The sequence below is a fragment of the Lissotriton helveticus genome, chromosome 5_2 (genome assembly GCF_964261635.1).
Source record: "Lissotriton helveticus chromosome 5_2, aLisHel1.1, whole genome shotgun sequence".
NCBI lineage: Eukaryota > Metazoa > Chordata > Amphibia > Caudata > Salamandridae > Lissotriton > Lissotriton helveticus.
This window is the reverse complement of record NC_136066.1, coordinates 13,254,380-13,268,097: the sequence shown is the minus strand read 5'-3', so window position 1 is coordinate 13,268,097 and position 13,718 is coordinate 13,254,380. Positions and strand designations below refer to the sequence as shown.

At 49.6% G+C, this 13,718-nt stretch overlaps 1 protein-coding gene across 4 annotated transcripts in view; it reads left to right on the top strand.

Annotated features, from left to right (window-relative positions):
* ST6GALNAC6 (ST6 N-acetylgalactosaminide alpha-2,6-sialyltransferase 6) overlaps positions 1 to 13,049 on the top strand; it is a 65,359-nt gene extending 52,310 nt beyond the window's left edge. For 2 of the 4 annotated variants that reach the window (XM_078646672.1, XM_078646669.1), the window contains 2 exons: positions 11,302 to 12,651; positions 12,764 to 13,049. In XM_078646672.1, coding sequence (XP_078502798.1) covers positions 11,302 to 11,500 — 199 coding nt within the window. In that variant the 3' untranslated portion in view covers positions 11,501 to 12,651; positions 12,764 to 13,049. Of the gene's footprint in view, positions 1 to 11,301; positions 12,674 to 12,750 lie in introns of all 4 variants that reach the window. The other 2 variants (XM_078646670.1, XM_078646671.1) reach the window with 1 other exon arrangement.
* Positions 13,050 to 13,718: the final 669 nt, after the last annotated feature.

Sequence of the window (13,718 nt, the reverse complement as noted above, 5' to 3'; positions counted from 1 at the left end):
CATTGCCTGGTTCCGTCCTGGTTCCACCCTGGTCACTGCTGAGTGACCCAGACTCTGTCCCCTCTGCTTTCAGGTACTCTACAACTTGAGTCCACCCTTGGACTCCACCGGACACTTCATCTTTAACCCGCCTGCAGCCCTTTCAGCTTCAAGCACCAAGAGCCTGCGTGTCAAAACCCGACGCCACTTCGACCCTGTGCACCCACTTCCTGTGGGTGAGGTAACTTTGCTCCGCCGGTGTTCCCACACTGGTGCACACCTCTAGGGTCTGTGTGTTAAGTTTTGTTCCTCTAGGTTCAGCGGAAGTGTCCTTAAACTTTAACTCTATGACTTTTACGCACCATTGGTTAACATTGGTGCATGCGTGCGCTTTCCGCACATCTCCCGAATCCCGAGGGCCATTCCCGACTTCAGCATTGCTTGTCCTGACTGCTCCCAGCGATTCCCTAGGCCCTAGGCCTAACCACTGTTCGAGTGGCCTCTCTTATACCACTTGTTTAGTATATGGTTTGAGTGGCCACCCGCCCTCATCCATAATTGTGCAACTTGTATGTTTAAACAGTGCTTTTGATTTAACGCTTGTGCCCCTTTATTTATAAAGAATACTGGGGATTGTTTTTAGTAATAAACACATATATTTTTATAATATATACTTGTGTGGTGTCCTTTCATTTGGTATTACAGGATTGTATGTGGTAAAACAGCTCGCTTAACACGACCTCTTAAGTTAAGCCTTTAGGCTGCTTAGTCCATGCTACCCCTAGGATAGCTTGTCTAATAAGGTTGACTTACAACCAGACACCATAAGGGATTGTTTGGTCAGGTAGTAGGTGGTTCCAGAATTGGAAACATCCCCTACCAGGCCAACTTCTCACATTGGTGAGCAGCGGTGCGGATTTGAGCTTGCTGTTGTTTTACCATTGCAATCTTTATATCAAATTGAAAGATCACATCAAGTACCTCTAGGTACATATAAATCAAAAGCTTAGCATATTAAGTTCTACTGAACTTAGTAGTTGTAGGTTGAAGGGATTAGCACACCCTGACTACAACTAACTAGCAAGGTACAGTAGGAAAACACTTAGTGTAGGTAAGTGCACCACTTACACCTCACTAGTAACCATGTCTGACACAGGAAAAGCCTCAGGGTCTGCTCCTGTGACAGTTGACCCTACCCAGGCAACTTTTGGATATGACAAACTAACCCGCAGAGACTTGATTGCCTTGTGCAAAGCAAGAGGGTTAAAAAGGGGCAGAAGCCCCACCTGCCTAATCCTGGTAGAAATCCTAGAACAGGATGACTTAGAAAAGGCAAAGGCAGCTTCCCTAGACACAGGAAGTGGAGGGAACCCCCCTGAAACTGATCCCCCTCAGGAGGAGGAGGATGATGATGACTTAGATGAGGACTCAGATGTTGAGGACTTAGAAGTTCAGGATCAGGGTAGCCAGGTTCCAGTTGCCAGGCTTAGCCAGGCCAACTTGGACCTACTGGGGAATGGAGAGGGCCAGCACCTCCCCAGAACCCACAATGGGATTCTCCCAGGCAACAGAAGAGTGAGATCTCCCTCAGGGGACTCTCATATTTCTAGTGCCTCCAGAGAATCAGAGAGAGGCATGACTGTTTCTCAGAAAGCTGAGCATAGGGCTAGGATGAGGGCTGTCAGACTCCAGATAGAGAGAGAGGAGGTAGCCCTGAGTCAAGCTAAACTTACCTTAGCTCAAGCTAAACTTGCCTTGGCAAGAGAGCAGAAATTAAGTGGCTTAGATGTCACTGGTGGCAGCAATTTTCCAAGAGAAAAAGACAGGGCCTATGACAATAGAAACCTGACCAAAATTGTGCCCCCCTTTAAAGAAGGGGATGACATCCACAAATGGATGACTGCTCTTGAGAGAGCCTGCATGGTACAGCAGGTTCCTGAGAATCAGTGGGCTGCAATTTTGTGGTACTCCTTTTCTGAGAAAGGGAGAGACAGGCTCCTCACAGTTAGACCTGAGGATGCCAAAAACTACTCTGTTTTGAAGAGTGCTCTTATTGAAGGGTTTGGCCTAACCACTGAGCAATACAGGTTGTTGTTCAGAGACACCCAAAAAGCACAGACTCAAGACTGGACTGATTTCGTTGAGTGTGCCACTAAGGCTTTGGAGGGTTGGTTACAGGGAAGTAAAGTTTCAGACTATACAGGATTGTACAATCTTATAATGAGAGAACAGATCCTTAATAACTGTACAAACCAGCTGTTGCATCAATACCTTATTGACTCTGATCTGACCTCTCCCCAAGAATTGGGAAAGAAGGCAGACAAATGGGTCAGAACAAGGATTAAGCAGAAACCCCAGAACCAAGGTGGTGACCAGAAGAAAACAGACCAGAAGGGTGGTAATCAGAATCAGAAAGATAAAGAAAAAGACCAGAAGTCTTCAGGCCCCCAAACTAATAGTAAGGAGGGTGGTTCCCAAAATGGTAACAAGAAGAAGAAGAACAAAGGTCCAAAGACACCTTGGTGTAATACCTGCAAATCAGTTTCACACTGGGGCAGTGAGTGCACCAAGGCAAATCCAGTTCCCACCACTACAGCTCCTAAAGCAACTGCAACCCCAAGTACAGTAAGCAGTGGTGGAACACAGTCCAAGGGTGTAGCTGGGTTGACCCTGGGTATTGAAGTAGGATCTGGCCTAGTCAGAATCCCTACACAGGCAGTTCTCCTGTATGATGTGGACATTGAGTTGCCCACTGCAGTAAGCCCCACTAACCTGGGCAAATACAGGCAGACTCCCTTAATTAATGAGAAACTGGCTCAAGCATACAGGGACACATGTGCCAGTGTCACCATGGTGACACCTGACTTTGTGGACCCTGGACAGATTGTACTAGGTGAGAGCTACCTAGTGACCAACGCCAGCAACTCCACTACCTCCCATAGTGTGGCAGTTGTGAACTTCTCCTGGGGAGGGGTTGATGGCCTAAAGAAAGTTGTGGTGAGTGCAGACCTACCAGTAGACTGTCTGTTAGGCAATGACCTTGAAAGCTCAGCATGGTCAGAAGTGGAGTACAGGACTCATGCAGAAATGCTAGGGATTTCAGAGCATGTCCTTGCCATGACAAGGGCTCAGGCTAAGAAGTGCCTTCCTGAACCAGTGGTGGATCTTGAAACAATAGACCAGCCACAACCCAAGAGAAGGAGCAAGAGAGGAAAGGCCCAGCCTTCCACCTTGCCCCAGGTTGAGGATCAAGTTTCAGAGGAAACTGATTCTGCAGTCCAAGAGGAGACTGTCTCTGAGGAGCTTGAACCTGACCAGGTTGAGTTTCTGGGGACAGGGGGACCCTCAAGGGCAGACCTGAGGCAGGCTCAATTAGATTGCCCTTCCCTTGAACCCCTCAGACAGCAGGCTGCTGCTGAGGCTGCTGGGGATGCCCAAGGTACCCATACTGTGTATTGGGATGATGGACTCCTTTACTCAGAGGCTAGAGACCCCAAGCCTGGCATGACCAGGAGGTTGGTCATACCTCTGCAGTTTAGGGGGTTCCTTCTTACCTTGGCCCATGATATTCCCCTTGCAGGACACTTAGGCCAGAACAAGACGTGGGACAGGCTTGTTTCACACTTTCACTGGCCTCACATGTCAGAGGATGTCAAGGAGTTTTGTCGCTCCTGTGTCACTTGCCAAGCCAGTGGTAAGTCAGGTGGCACAACAAAGGCCCCCCTAATACCACTACCTGTGGTGGGGGTCCCCTTTGAAAGAGTTGGAATTGATATTGTGGGTCCAATGGACCCCCAAACAGCATCTGGGAACAGGTTTATACTGGTGGTAGTGGATCATGCCACCAGGTATCCAGAGGCTATTCCCCTGAGGACCACCACAGCACCTGTGGTGGCAAAAGCCCTCATTGCAGTTTTCTCAAGAGTGGGCTTCCCAAAGGAGGTGTTATCAGATAGGGGCACCAATTTTATGTCCAGCTATCTGAAAGCAATGTGGAAGGAATGTGGAGTAAACTATAAGTTTACCACCCCATATCATCCACAATGCAATGGGCTTGTGGAGAGATTTAACAAGACCCTTAAAGGCATGATAAAGGGATTACCAGAGAAGCTCAGGCGGAAATGGGACATTCTTTTACCCTGCCTGCTCTTTGCTTACAGAGAGGTCCCAGAGAAGGGGGTTGGCTACAGCCCTTTTGAACTTTTGTATGGCCACCCTGTGAGAGGTCCATTGTGTTTGGTGAAGGAAGGATGGGAGTTACCTCTCAAAAAGCCCAAACTAGACATAGTGGACTATGTACTTGGTCTCCGCTCCAGGATGGCTGAGTACATGGAAAGAGCATCCAAAAACCTGGAGGCCAGCCAAGAATTACAGAAAGCTTGGCATGACCAAAAGGCTGTGCTGGTAGAGTTCCAACCAGGACAGAAGGTATGGGTACTGGAGCCAGTGGCTCCAGCAGCACTCCAAGACAAATGGAGTGGACCCTATCCTATTATTGAGAAGAAGGGGGAAGTCACCTACTTGGTAGACTTTGGAACACCCAGGAGCCCTCACAGGGTAATCCATGTGAATCGCTTGAAAGCATTTGTGGACAGGGAGGACATGAGCTTGCTCATGGCCACAGATGGGGAACAGGAGGAAGAGAGTGACCCTCTCCCAGACCTGCTTTCTCAGAACCCTGATGATGGTTCAGTTGATGGAGTAGCCTTGGCAGGCAGCCTCACTGACCAGCAACAGATGGACTGCAGACAAGTTTTGCAGGCCCACAGGCATTTGTTTTCACTCACACCCAGCCAGACTGACTGGTGTACCCATGTTGTGGACACTGGTGACAGTCTGCCTGTCAAGAATAAGATCTACAGGCAACCTGATCATGTCAGGGATTGCATCAAGGCTGAGGTGCAAAAGATGTTGGAGCTTGGAGTGATTGAGCCATCAGAGAGCCCATGGGCCAGCCCAGTAGTCCTGGTGCCAAAACCTCATACCCAAGATGGAAAGAGAGAAATGAGGTTTTGCGTGGACTACAGGGGTCTCAATGCTGTCACTAGGACAGATGCTCACCCCATTCCAAGAGCAGATGAGCTCATTGACAGATTGGCTTCTGCCAAGTTTCTGAGCACATTTGATCTGACAGCTGGCTACTGGCAAATCAGACTAGCTGAGGAGTCAAAAGCCAAAACAGCATTCTCTACCCCTAGTGGACATTATCAGTTTGTGGTAATGCCCTTTGGTTTGAAGAATGCACCTGCCACTTTCCAAAGGTTGGTGAACCAAGTCCTTACTGGGTTGGATGACTTTTGTGCAGCTTATCTAGATGATATTGCTGTCTTTAGCTCCACCTGGGAGGATCACCTGATCCACCTGAAGAAAGTTTTGGAGGCCCTGCAAAAGGCAGGCCTAACTATCAAGGCCACAAAGTGCCAGATAGGGCAGAGTAAGGTTGTATACCTGGGCCACCTAGTAGGTGGAGGCCAGGTTCAGCCACTGGAAAGCAAAATCCAGGCCATACAGGACTGGGCTCCTCCAGTTACCCAGACACAAGTCAGAGCCTTCTTGGGCCTGACTGGGTATTACAGAAAGTTTGTGAAAAACTATGGGTCTATAGTGACACCATTAAATGACTTGACATCCAAGAAGATGCCAAAAAAGGTTCAGTGGACAGTTAGCTGTCAGAAGGCATTTGATGACCTGAAGAAGGCCATGTGCTCTGCACCTATCCTAAAGAGTCCTGACTACTCCAAACAGTTCATTGTTCAGACAGATGCTTCTGAGTTGGGGGTGGGAGCTGTGCTCTCACAACTTAATCAAGATGGTCAAGACCAGCCTATTGCTTTCATTAGCAGGAGGCTGACTCCCAGAGAGAAACGTTGGTCAGCCATTGAGAGGGAGGCCTTTGCTGTGGTTTGGGCATTAAAGAAGTTGAGGTCCTACTTGTTTGGAACTCACTTCCTGGTGCAGACAGACCATAAGCCCCTCTTATGGCTTAATCAGATGAAGGGTGAAAATCCCAAACTGCTCAGGTGGTCCATTTCCCTACAGGGGATGGACTTTACAGTGGAGCACCGCCCAGGGACTGACCATGGTAATGCAGATGGTCTCTCCAGGTACTTCCACTTAGAACATGAAGACTTATCTGGTCAAGGTTAGATTAATGTCCCTGCGTTTGGGGGGGGGTTGTGTAGGAGAGTAGGGTCTGCTATCCTATGGTCACCCCAAATTTTTGCTTTTTGCTTCACTGGTTTTCGACTACTGAGGCTGTGGGCCTGCTGATCAGACCCCCAGCCTGCTGTTCTCTCACTAAATTAATGACACATGTGCTATAGGCACATACCAATTGGAAATGGACTCCTTGTCAGCCCCTGTAGCATGCACTATAGGTGCCCAGGGCATAGGGGCCACCAAGGCCTACCAGGGGCTGCAGCATATCTTTTGCCACCCCTGGCTGGTTCTTAAATTGACACAACTGGCTGATCACTCAGCTGGGGTAAGGTGGTGTAAACACCCCTTGCTTAGATATAGTATACCTATATCTAAACCTATATCTGGACACATGTAAACCTGTGAGCCACTCCTATAGAAGGCCTCATCAATCCTGGAGGCTGAGTGCGTGGTTTTATGTGAGATGGAGCTCTAGCATGAGCTGAGCCTGTCTGCAGCTGTCGGGAACAAATCCCTAAGCTGTTTCAGGATAATGCCATACCATATACTTTTAAGTGCCTTATAATCCTCGCGGTTAAATAGCAACTTTGGTTTGGCTTTATCAAAACATGTCGTGTAAGGTGTCATACGATTTGGAATACCATCCCCTCGCCAGTTCTGGCGACGGGGATGGCATTCCACCCCTCTAGAGGGGTAAGACATGTTACTTTACTTTAATGCGGTTAATTTCTCCAAAGACCTTAAGATCCACAAAATGGATGCCTCTGCCACAGACAAATGTCTGGACCCCTGCAGTTGACCGAAACTCGACCAAATGGGTCCTGGACAAAGGGTTTCCTGTCACAGGAGGGTGTCACCGCCCTCCAGACAGGAGATAGTGTATTGTAGCAGGGAGGTTTGAAAGAAACCAGACACTGCCTGGGGCGCACAAGGCTGCCCCTTGCATAATCCGGCCAAACCGGTTCTGGGGCACTCCAGCCCTCGTGCCAGGGCGGCCTGGATCAAAGGAAGGGGGTGTATCCACCCACTTCCTGGGTCCCACCCATAGGAGGGGACCTAGCAGGTAATCACGCCCCCCAGATTGGAATAAGAGTGGGAGCAGTGCCAATGCACATCAGATTTCCTGGAAGAAACATTTGAAACGCAATTCTGGACCCTTCGCCCTCCATCTCATCGTGGAAGCCCGAAGAATCTCCCTTGTGGTCAAGGAGTGACCACCCTGCAGCAGCAGGCCCCATCCAGCCCTCGACGTCTACTTAGTTGCAGTTCCCGCCGGAACTCGAGCGACTGAGATCGACGAGATCAAGCTTGCCTGCCTTCCAACAGCCCGATCCACAGTCCCTGCAGAGCTGAGACCCGTGGAGGCGACCGGAAGCGTGGGGCACGCCATCTTGAATTGACCACGAGACGCTGACCGTGCAGCCCACGAGTGACCCTCGAAGCTGTGCACCGGGGTTTGAGAAGCCCCCACCCTGAGCTGCTCCTGAGCCGAAGTTCAGCCCTCCACACTCGACGAGTGCTGCGTGGGGCCCTTTGGCTCTATTTGGCTCAACGCGTTGGCCCGGTCACTTGCCAGCTGGCTAGTGGTCCCTGTGCCGACGAACTACCTAAGAAGACTCGTGAATCTGGTTGCTCCAGATCCACACCAGCTCCCCTGAAAAGGAGCCCCGACTCTGACCTTCCTGGTCCGAGTGAGACGCAATCTTCCGATCCCGCGTGGATTGCTCTTGCCAAGGCTTGTTTGCTCCAAACTTGAAGCCGACTGCACCGACGGTGAGAGCCTGCGTGGGACAGATCGTGACCTGCTCCTGGACGTCGCAGATGCCCCAGAGCCCACGTGACAGCGGAGAGAAGCTCCTCGACGACCACCTGATTGCGCCCGACATTGCCTGGTTCCGTCCTGGTTCCACCCTGGTCACTGCTGAGTGACCCAGACTCTGTCCCCTCTGCTTTCAGGTACTCTACAACTTGAGTCCACCCTTGGACTCCACCGGACACTTCATCTTTAACCCGCCTGCAGCCCTTTCAGCTTCAAGCACCAAGAGCCTGCGTGTCAAAACCCGACGCCACTTCGACCCTGTGCACCCACTTCCTGTGGGTGAGGTAACTTTGCTCCGCCGGTGTTCCCACACTGGTGCACACCTCTAGGGTCTGTGTGTTAAGTTTTGTTCCTCTAGGTTCAGCGGAAGTGTCCTTAAACTTTAACTCTATGACTTTTACGCACCATTGGTTAACATTGGTGCATGCGTGCGCTTTCCGCACATCTCCCGAATCCCGAGGGCCATTCCCGACTTCAGCATTGCTTGTCCTGACTGCTCCCAGCGATTCCCTAGGCCCTAGGCCTAACCACTGTTCGAGTGGCCTCTCTTATACCACTTGTTTAGTATATGGTTTGAGTGGCCACCCGCCCTCATCCATAATTGTGCAACTTGTATGTTTAAACAGTGCTTTTGATTTAACGCTTGTGCCCCTTTATTCATAAAGAATACTGGGGATTGTTTTTAGTAATAAACACATATATTTTTATAATATATACTTGTGTGGTGTCCTTTCATTTGGTATTACAGGATTGTATGTGGTAAAACAGCTCGCTTAACACGACCTCTTAAGTTAAGCCTTTAGGCTGCTTAGTCCATGCTACCCCTAGGATAGCTTGTCTAATAAGGTTGACTTACAACCAGACACCATAAGGGATTGTTTGGTCAGGTAGTAGGTGGTTCCAGAATTGGAAACATCCCCTACCAGGCCAACTTCTCACAATCGGCCAATCTGAAAAGCCCAATTTATACCTTCGTACATACCATACTTACAATAATTAGCTACAGTTTTGAGATTAATTTAGGCTAATAACTTAGGTTAAATCTGTCGATCCCTCCACTTTGTAATGGGGCCCACATCTTTAAACCCATCTCGAGTACCTTCCGTCCCTTACCCTCATAGAGGGAGGATTCAATATTGTGTATGCCAAGGAGTCTCGTCAACCATACTGGCATGGATGGTGCACATGTATCCTTCCAGCCCGCAGATATAAGAATCCGTAAAACAGAAATACATAAGAACACAAAATCTTCCACCTCTTTCCGTAGCTTCAGCCTGCTGTCACAACCCAGTATCATTAATGTGGAGGATATTACCACCTTCTGAGCTAGTAGTTCTTCCCAAAATATCTCGATTTCTCTGAAAACTGGCTTGAGCTTTTACAATCATGAAACATGTGCAATAGGTCAGCTGATCCTTGCATGCACCTAGGACATTTATTGTCGTCCCTTTTGCCCCACTTAAACAATTTATCAGGTGTGTAGTATAGATTGAATAGTGTTTTATAGTGTTGAGCCCTTAGATTTGAGGACCGGAGTATTTTTTTGTCTAGGTGCAATGACTTATCCTGATCCACATCCGGGTTTTCCAATTTCTGCGCCCAAGAGGCCTCCCATTTCTCAATATCATCCTGTAACTCACTCTTCAAAATCCCATTAATTATTCTAATGTTACTACCTCCCCTTAAAAGGAAATCCAATAGACTGCTTCTAACTCCCAGTGAGATACGAGGTCTCATGGCCTTTACTGTCTGGGATACCTGTAGATATTTGAACCTCTGATTATCCGCTATGCCAAATTTCTGTTGGATTCTCTCAAAACTGAGAACCGCGTCATCCTGCATAATGTCTCCTATAGTTCTAATACCTGATTGTTCCCATTGTCTCCACATACCATCCCTACTGATTTGTGGGAAAGTCCCAGATTGCCACAACGGTGAAAAGTGGTTAATTTTAAGAATTACACACACCTTTTGTATCAGTTTCCAGACCTCCCATGCACTACATATAACCTTATATCTAGTTTTCCTGTAGTAGCGCCGCTCTGTTTTCCTCAATAGTAGCCCATACACTTCCCTACCTAACAATAATTCATATATTGACGGTGGGCTTTGGTTCCTTAAGGATATGTCGGCCCCTCCAGTAGATGGTTCAAACAATACCGCCATCTGGTAGATCAGGCACTCCCAATGCTAATGTCTGAGATTAGGAATTCCGAGCCCACCCTGTTCCTGAGGTAAGGACATAAATTTCATAGCCCTTCTAGTATTGCCATATTGCCACAAAAAGTTCATAAATATTGTTTCCATTGATTTCAACATAGCTTCCTCAATAAAAAACGGTATTGCTCGGAGGATATACAGGATCTTTGGGAACATCGTCATTTTTAAAGCATTTGTTCTACCTATAAGAGACAAGTAATTCTTTTAAGATCAGCAGCAATTGTTTTTAACAGTGGTGCAAGATTGTCTCCTGTAATTGACTCAATATCTGTATTTATTGTAACCCCAAGATAAACTGCAGACTCAACATATCTAGCATCTGGGTTGACTATATTGTTGGTACAAATTATCTGGGTTTTAGCCTCATTCAATCGGTACCCTGAATTTCCGCCCAGCTCCCCCGTTATCTCAACAATTGCCTGCATTGCCATCACTGGTTCAGAGGTGATTACCGCTAAGTCATCCACATAGGCCAGGAGTTTCGTATCAAACCCATTAGTGGTTATCGGTTTGATGTCCCTACATGCCAATAACTTCCGAATCAGTGGGTCTATGTACAGTGCAAAAAGTATGGGTGAGCAGGGACACCCCTGGCATGTCCCCCTTGTGATGGTTATCTTCTCCGAACTCTCACCCATTAACTGTACCCTGGCCGTTGGATTGCTACACATAGCTTTAAGAGCCTTTAGTATCTTTGGTCAGAACCCACTCCGGGCCAGCAATCCCCAGAGATATTCCCATCTTACACGATCGAACGCCTTTTCGGCGTCGAGGAGGATCATAGACTTCCTAACTGGACTCCTTGTCTTCTCCAAGTGAAAAAGTGCCCTCTAGTGCCTTGCTTTACCTACTGCAAGTGTTGTGTGCAGTGTCTTTACATCTGCAGGTTTGTGTGTGTTGCAGAGCGGGAGGCTGAGTCAACACTGAACAGAACTGATAATCGGGGTGACAGGGTGGCCATTTTGGGGACTGCGCTTTGCCTACTTTTGTGTTTATTACTTTCTCTTGAGAGACCGGCCCAGAAGTCGCTACACTTGTTCGACTTGCTGTGCCAGGCTGTTGTGCACTATTGAGAGCCCACACAAGGCTCAGGACACTCACACTGTTTCTTTGTTCTCCTACAGCCGGCGTGTGGCCTTCCGCAAAGTGGCGTACCACTACTACGAACCCAAAGGCCCCGATGAGTGCACCACATACCTCCAGAACGAGCGGAGCCGGCGGGGCAGCCACCACCGCTTCATCACAGAGAAGCTTGTCTTTGCGCACTGGGCCAGCGTCTACAACATCACCTTCTCGCATCCGCGCTGGTTTCAAGATCATTGACAGGGGTCTCCAACTCCTTCCAGCTGGAGCCGTGCTCCACCAGTCCTTCCAGCACAGACCACCTCCACTGGCCCAGAACCAGCTCCACCAAGTCCTTCCAGCACAGACCACCTCCACTAGCCCTTCCAGCACAGACCACCTCCTCTGGCCCTTCGGAGCGAAGACCACCTCCACTGGCCCTTCGGGCACAGACCACCTCCTCTGGCCCTTCCAGCACAGACCACCTCCACTGGTCCTTCGGAGCGAAGACCATTTTCACTGATCCAGGACCACCTCCATCAATCCTTTCCAGCCAAGTCCCTCTCTATCAGCCATGAGCCTCTCCCAGAGACCTTTGAAACATAATCCGGCTCCTTCCGCCCGTTACAGCTCCGTCTCCATCTTCCATACACAACCAGACTCTTTCCGTTAGCCCAGATCAGCTTCAAAATTCCCACCATGACCAACTTCCAGAACATCTTCGACCCAGATCTGTTCCCATGAGCTCTTCCAGCTGGGACCTCACATCACTTTCCTCTCCAGGCTGGCTCCATCATGGCGCCTGGCGCTGCGACGCTCCTCCCAGAGGCGGCTGGAGGTCATGCAGCGCCGAGAGGCACCTAGCGCTGCGACGCTCCTCCCAGAGGCGGCTGGAGGTCAGGGGCGCTGTCATGATACCGGGAGGGCAGACTTCCTTGGGCAAGAAGTAAGGTGGCGCGTGGACAGGTGGAGCTCTCAATGACTATCCCTGGTGCAGACGCTGCTGCCTTTCTTGCCTGTTTTCAAGAGATGTTCAGTGACGCTCATGGGCAGAATGCGTCAGCCAAGCTCAAGCCTATTGCAAACCTTTTTGGAGAAACTCTGGTGTGTTGTCCACCCTTAGGGGTAGGTCTGCTGCTCCAGGGACCTCATGCAGTTGGTGGCTTCAAGTTCCTGTGGCACCGATCCATACCTCGGGGTTCACGCGTGATGTGGGTCTTGGACACGCGTGTTCATGGGGCAGACAAAGGAAAGTGCGCTTGTTGGGAGAGTGTCAGGGTCTTTACTCCTCATACAGAAAGGGGCTTGGAAGGAGTCCTACAGCCAACTTATCCCTCACACTCTTCACTTTAAGAGCGTTATGTTGTAATCCAAGGACATGGTGCCACCACCGCTGCCCAGGTAACAGCGCTGTGCAGCGCCTTGGAAGTGCAGGTCAGCGATGCATCGCTGTGCAGCGACCTTGAAGTGCAGCTCAGCGACGCAGCGGTGTGCAGCTTCTTGAAGTGCAGCTCAGCGACGCAGCGGTGTGCAGCGCCTTGAAGTGATCCAACAGCGACCAGCTCAGCGATGCCCGGGACTCTGTCCTCTCACTCTCCGCACCGCTGAACGTGGAATGTACTTTATTCAATTTCCTATAGGTTTCTTGGTGGGGATTACCACGTGGAGGTCCTAGCACTCCACATCATGGCCGTATTAATGGGCGTGTCTACCTCGTGTGCGGTGACAGTGCATGTGTGTTTGTGACCTCACGAGGGCTGCAATTAAAGACATTGGTGTCAGCTGGCCCTGTGGCAAGCACAACCCATGATCCATGTCTGTAAATGTTTGAGTGTTCTCACTTTAGTCCTGTAACTGCTTCCTGTGTGAGAGTTCAGCCTTCCCTGTTGGGCGTGGCCAGCGTGTGTGGCCGGGGAAGGAGTCATCTTTCACTCTGACGCACATCCTGTGCTGGGTGTTTCACTTCCCCTCGTGCTGGGGAGAGAGAGCGTGCCAGAGAGGTGGAAAGAGAGGCAGCCTCCATTGTTCTCGAGCCTCTTGCAAAATATGGAGGTCTCTTCGTCAAACCATTCATGCCTCAAGCAGAAGAACTCCTTCAAGACAGCACAGCGGGGCCGACAGCATTAATACACCCAAGGAGAGTCCCAGAATCCCCGAACCCCGCTGTGAGCCTGGAAGCATGTATACCAGCATGCCCCTAATGTCACCCTAGGTGCACTCAAAATATACTTAGATAAAGGCCTGTCTATGTCCCTGTCAAAGCCCTTTTAAATGTAACAAGAGTTTGGTTAAACACATTTTTAATGGCTGGGGATGAATTATGGATCCAGAATAAAGATTTGACCTGAAGCTGCTCATTCGCTTCTGATGCGTTCCGTGGCGGTGCCCACCCAGAGCCACAAGGTTTGACTTTCTGCCCCCTTGACTTCAAGGACTAAAGGCCCGGTTAAGAGTTTGGTGGTCCATGTGACCGTGGTGG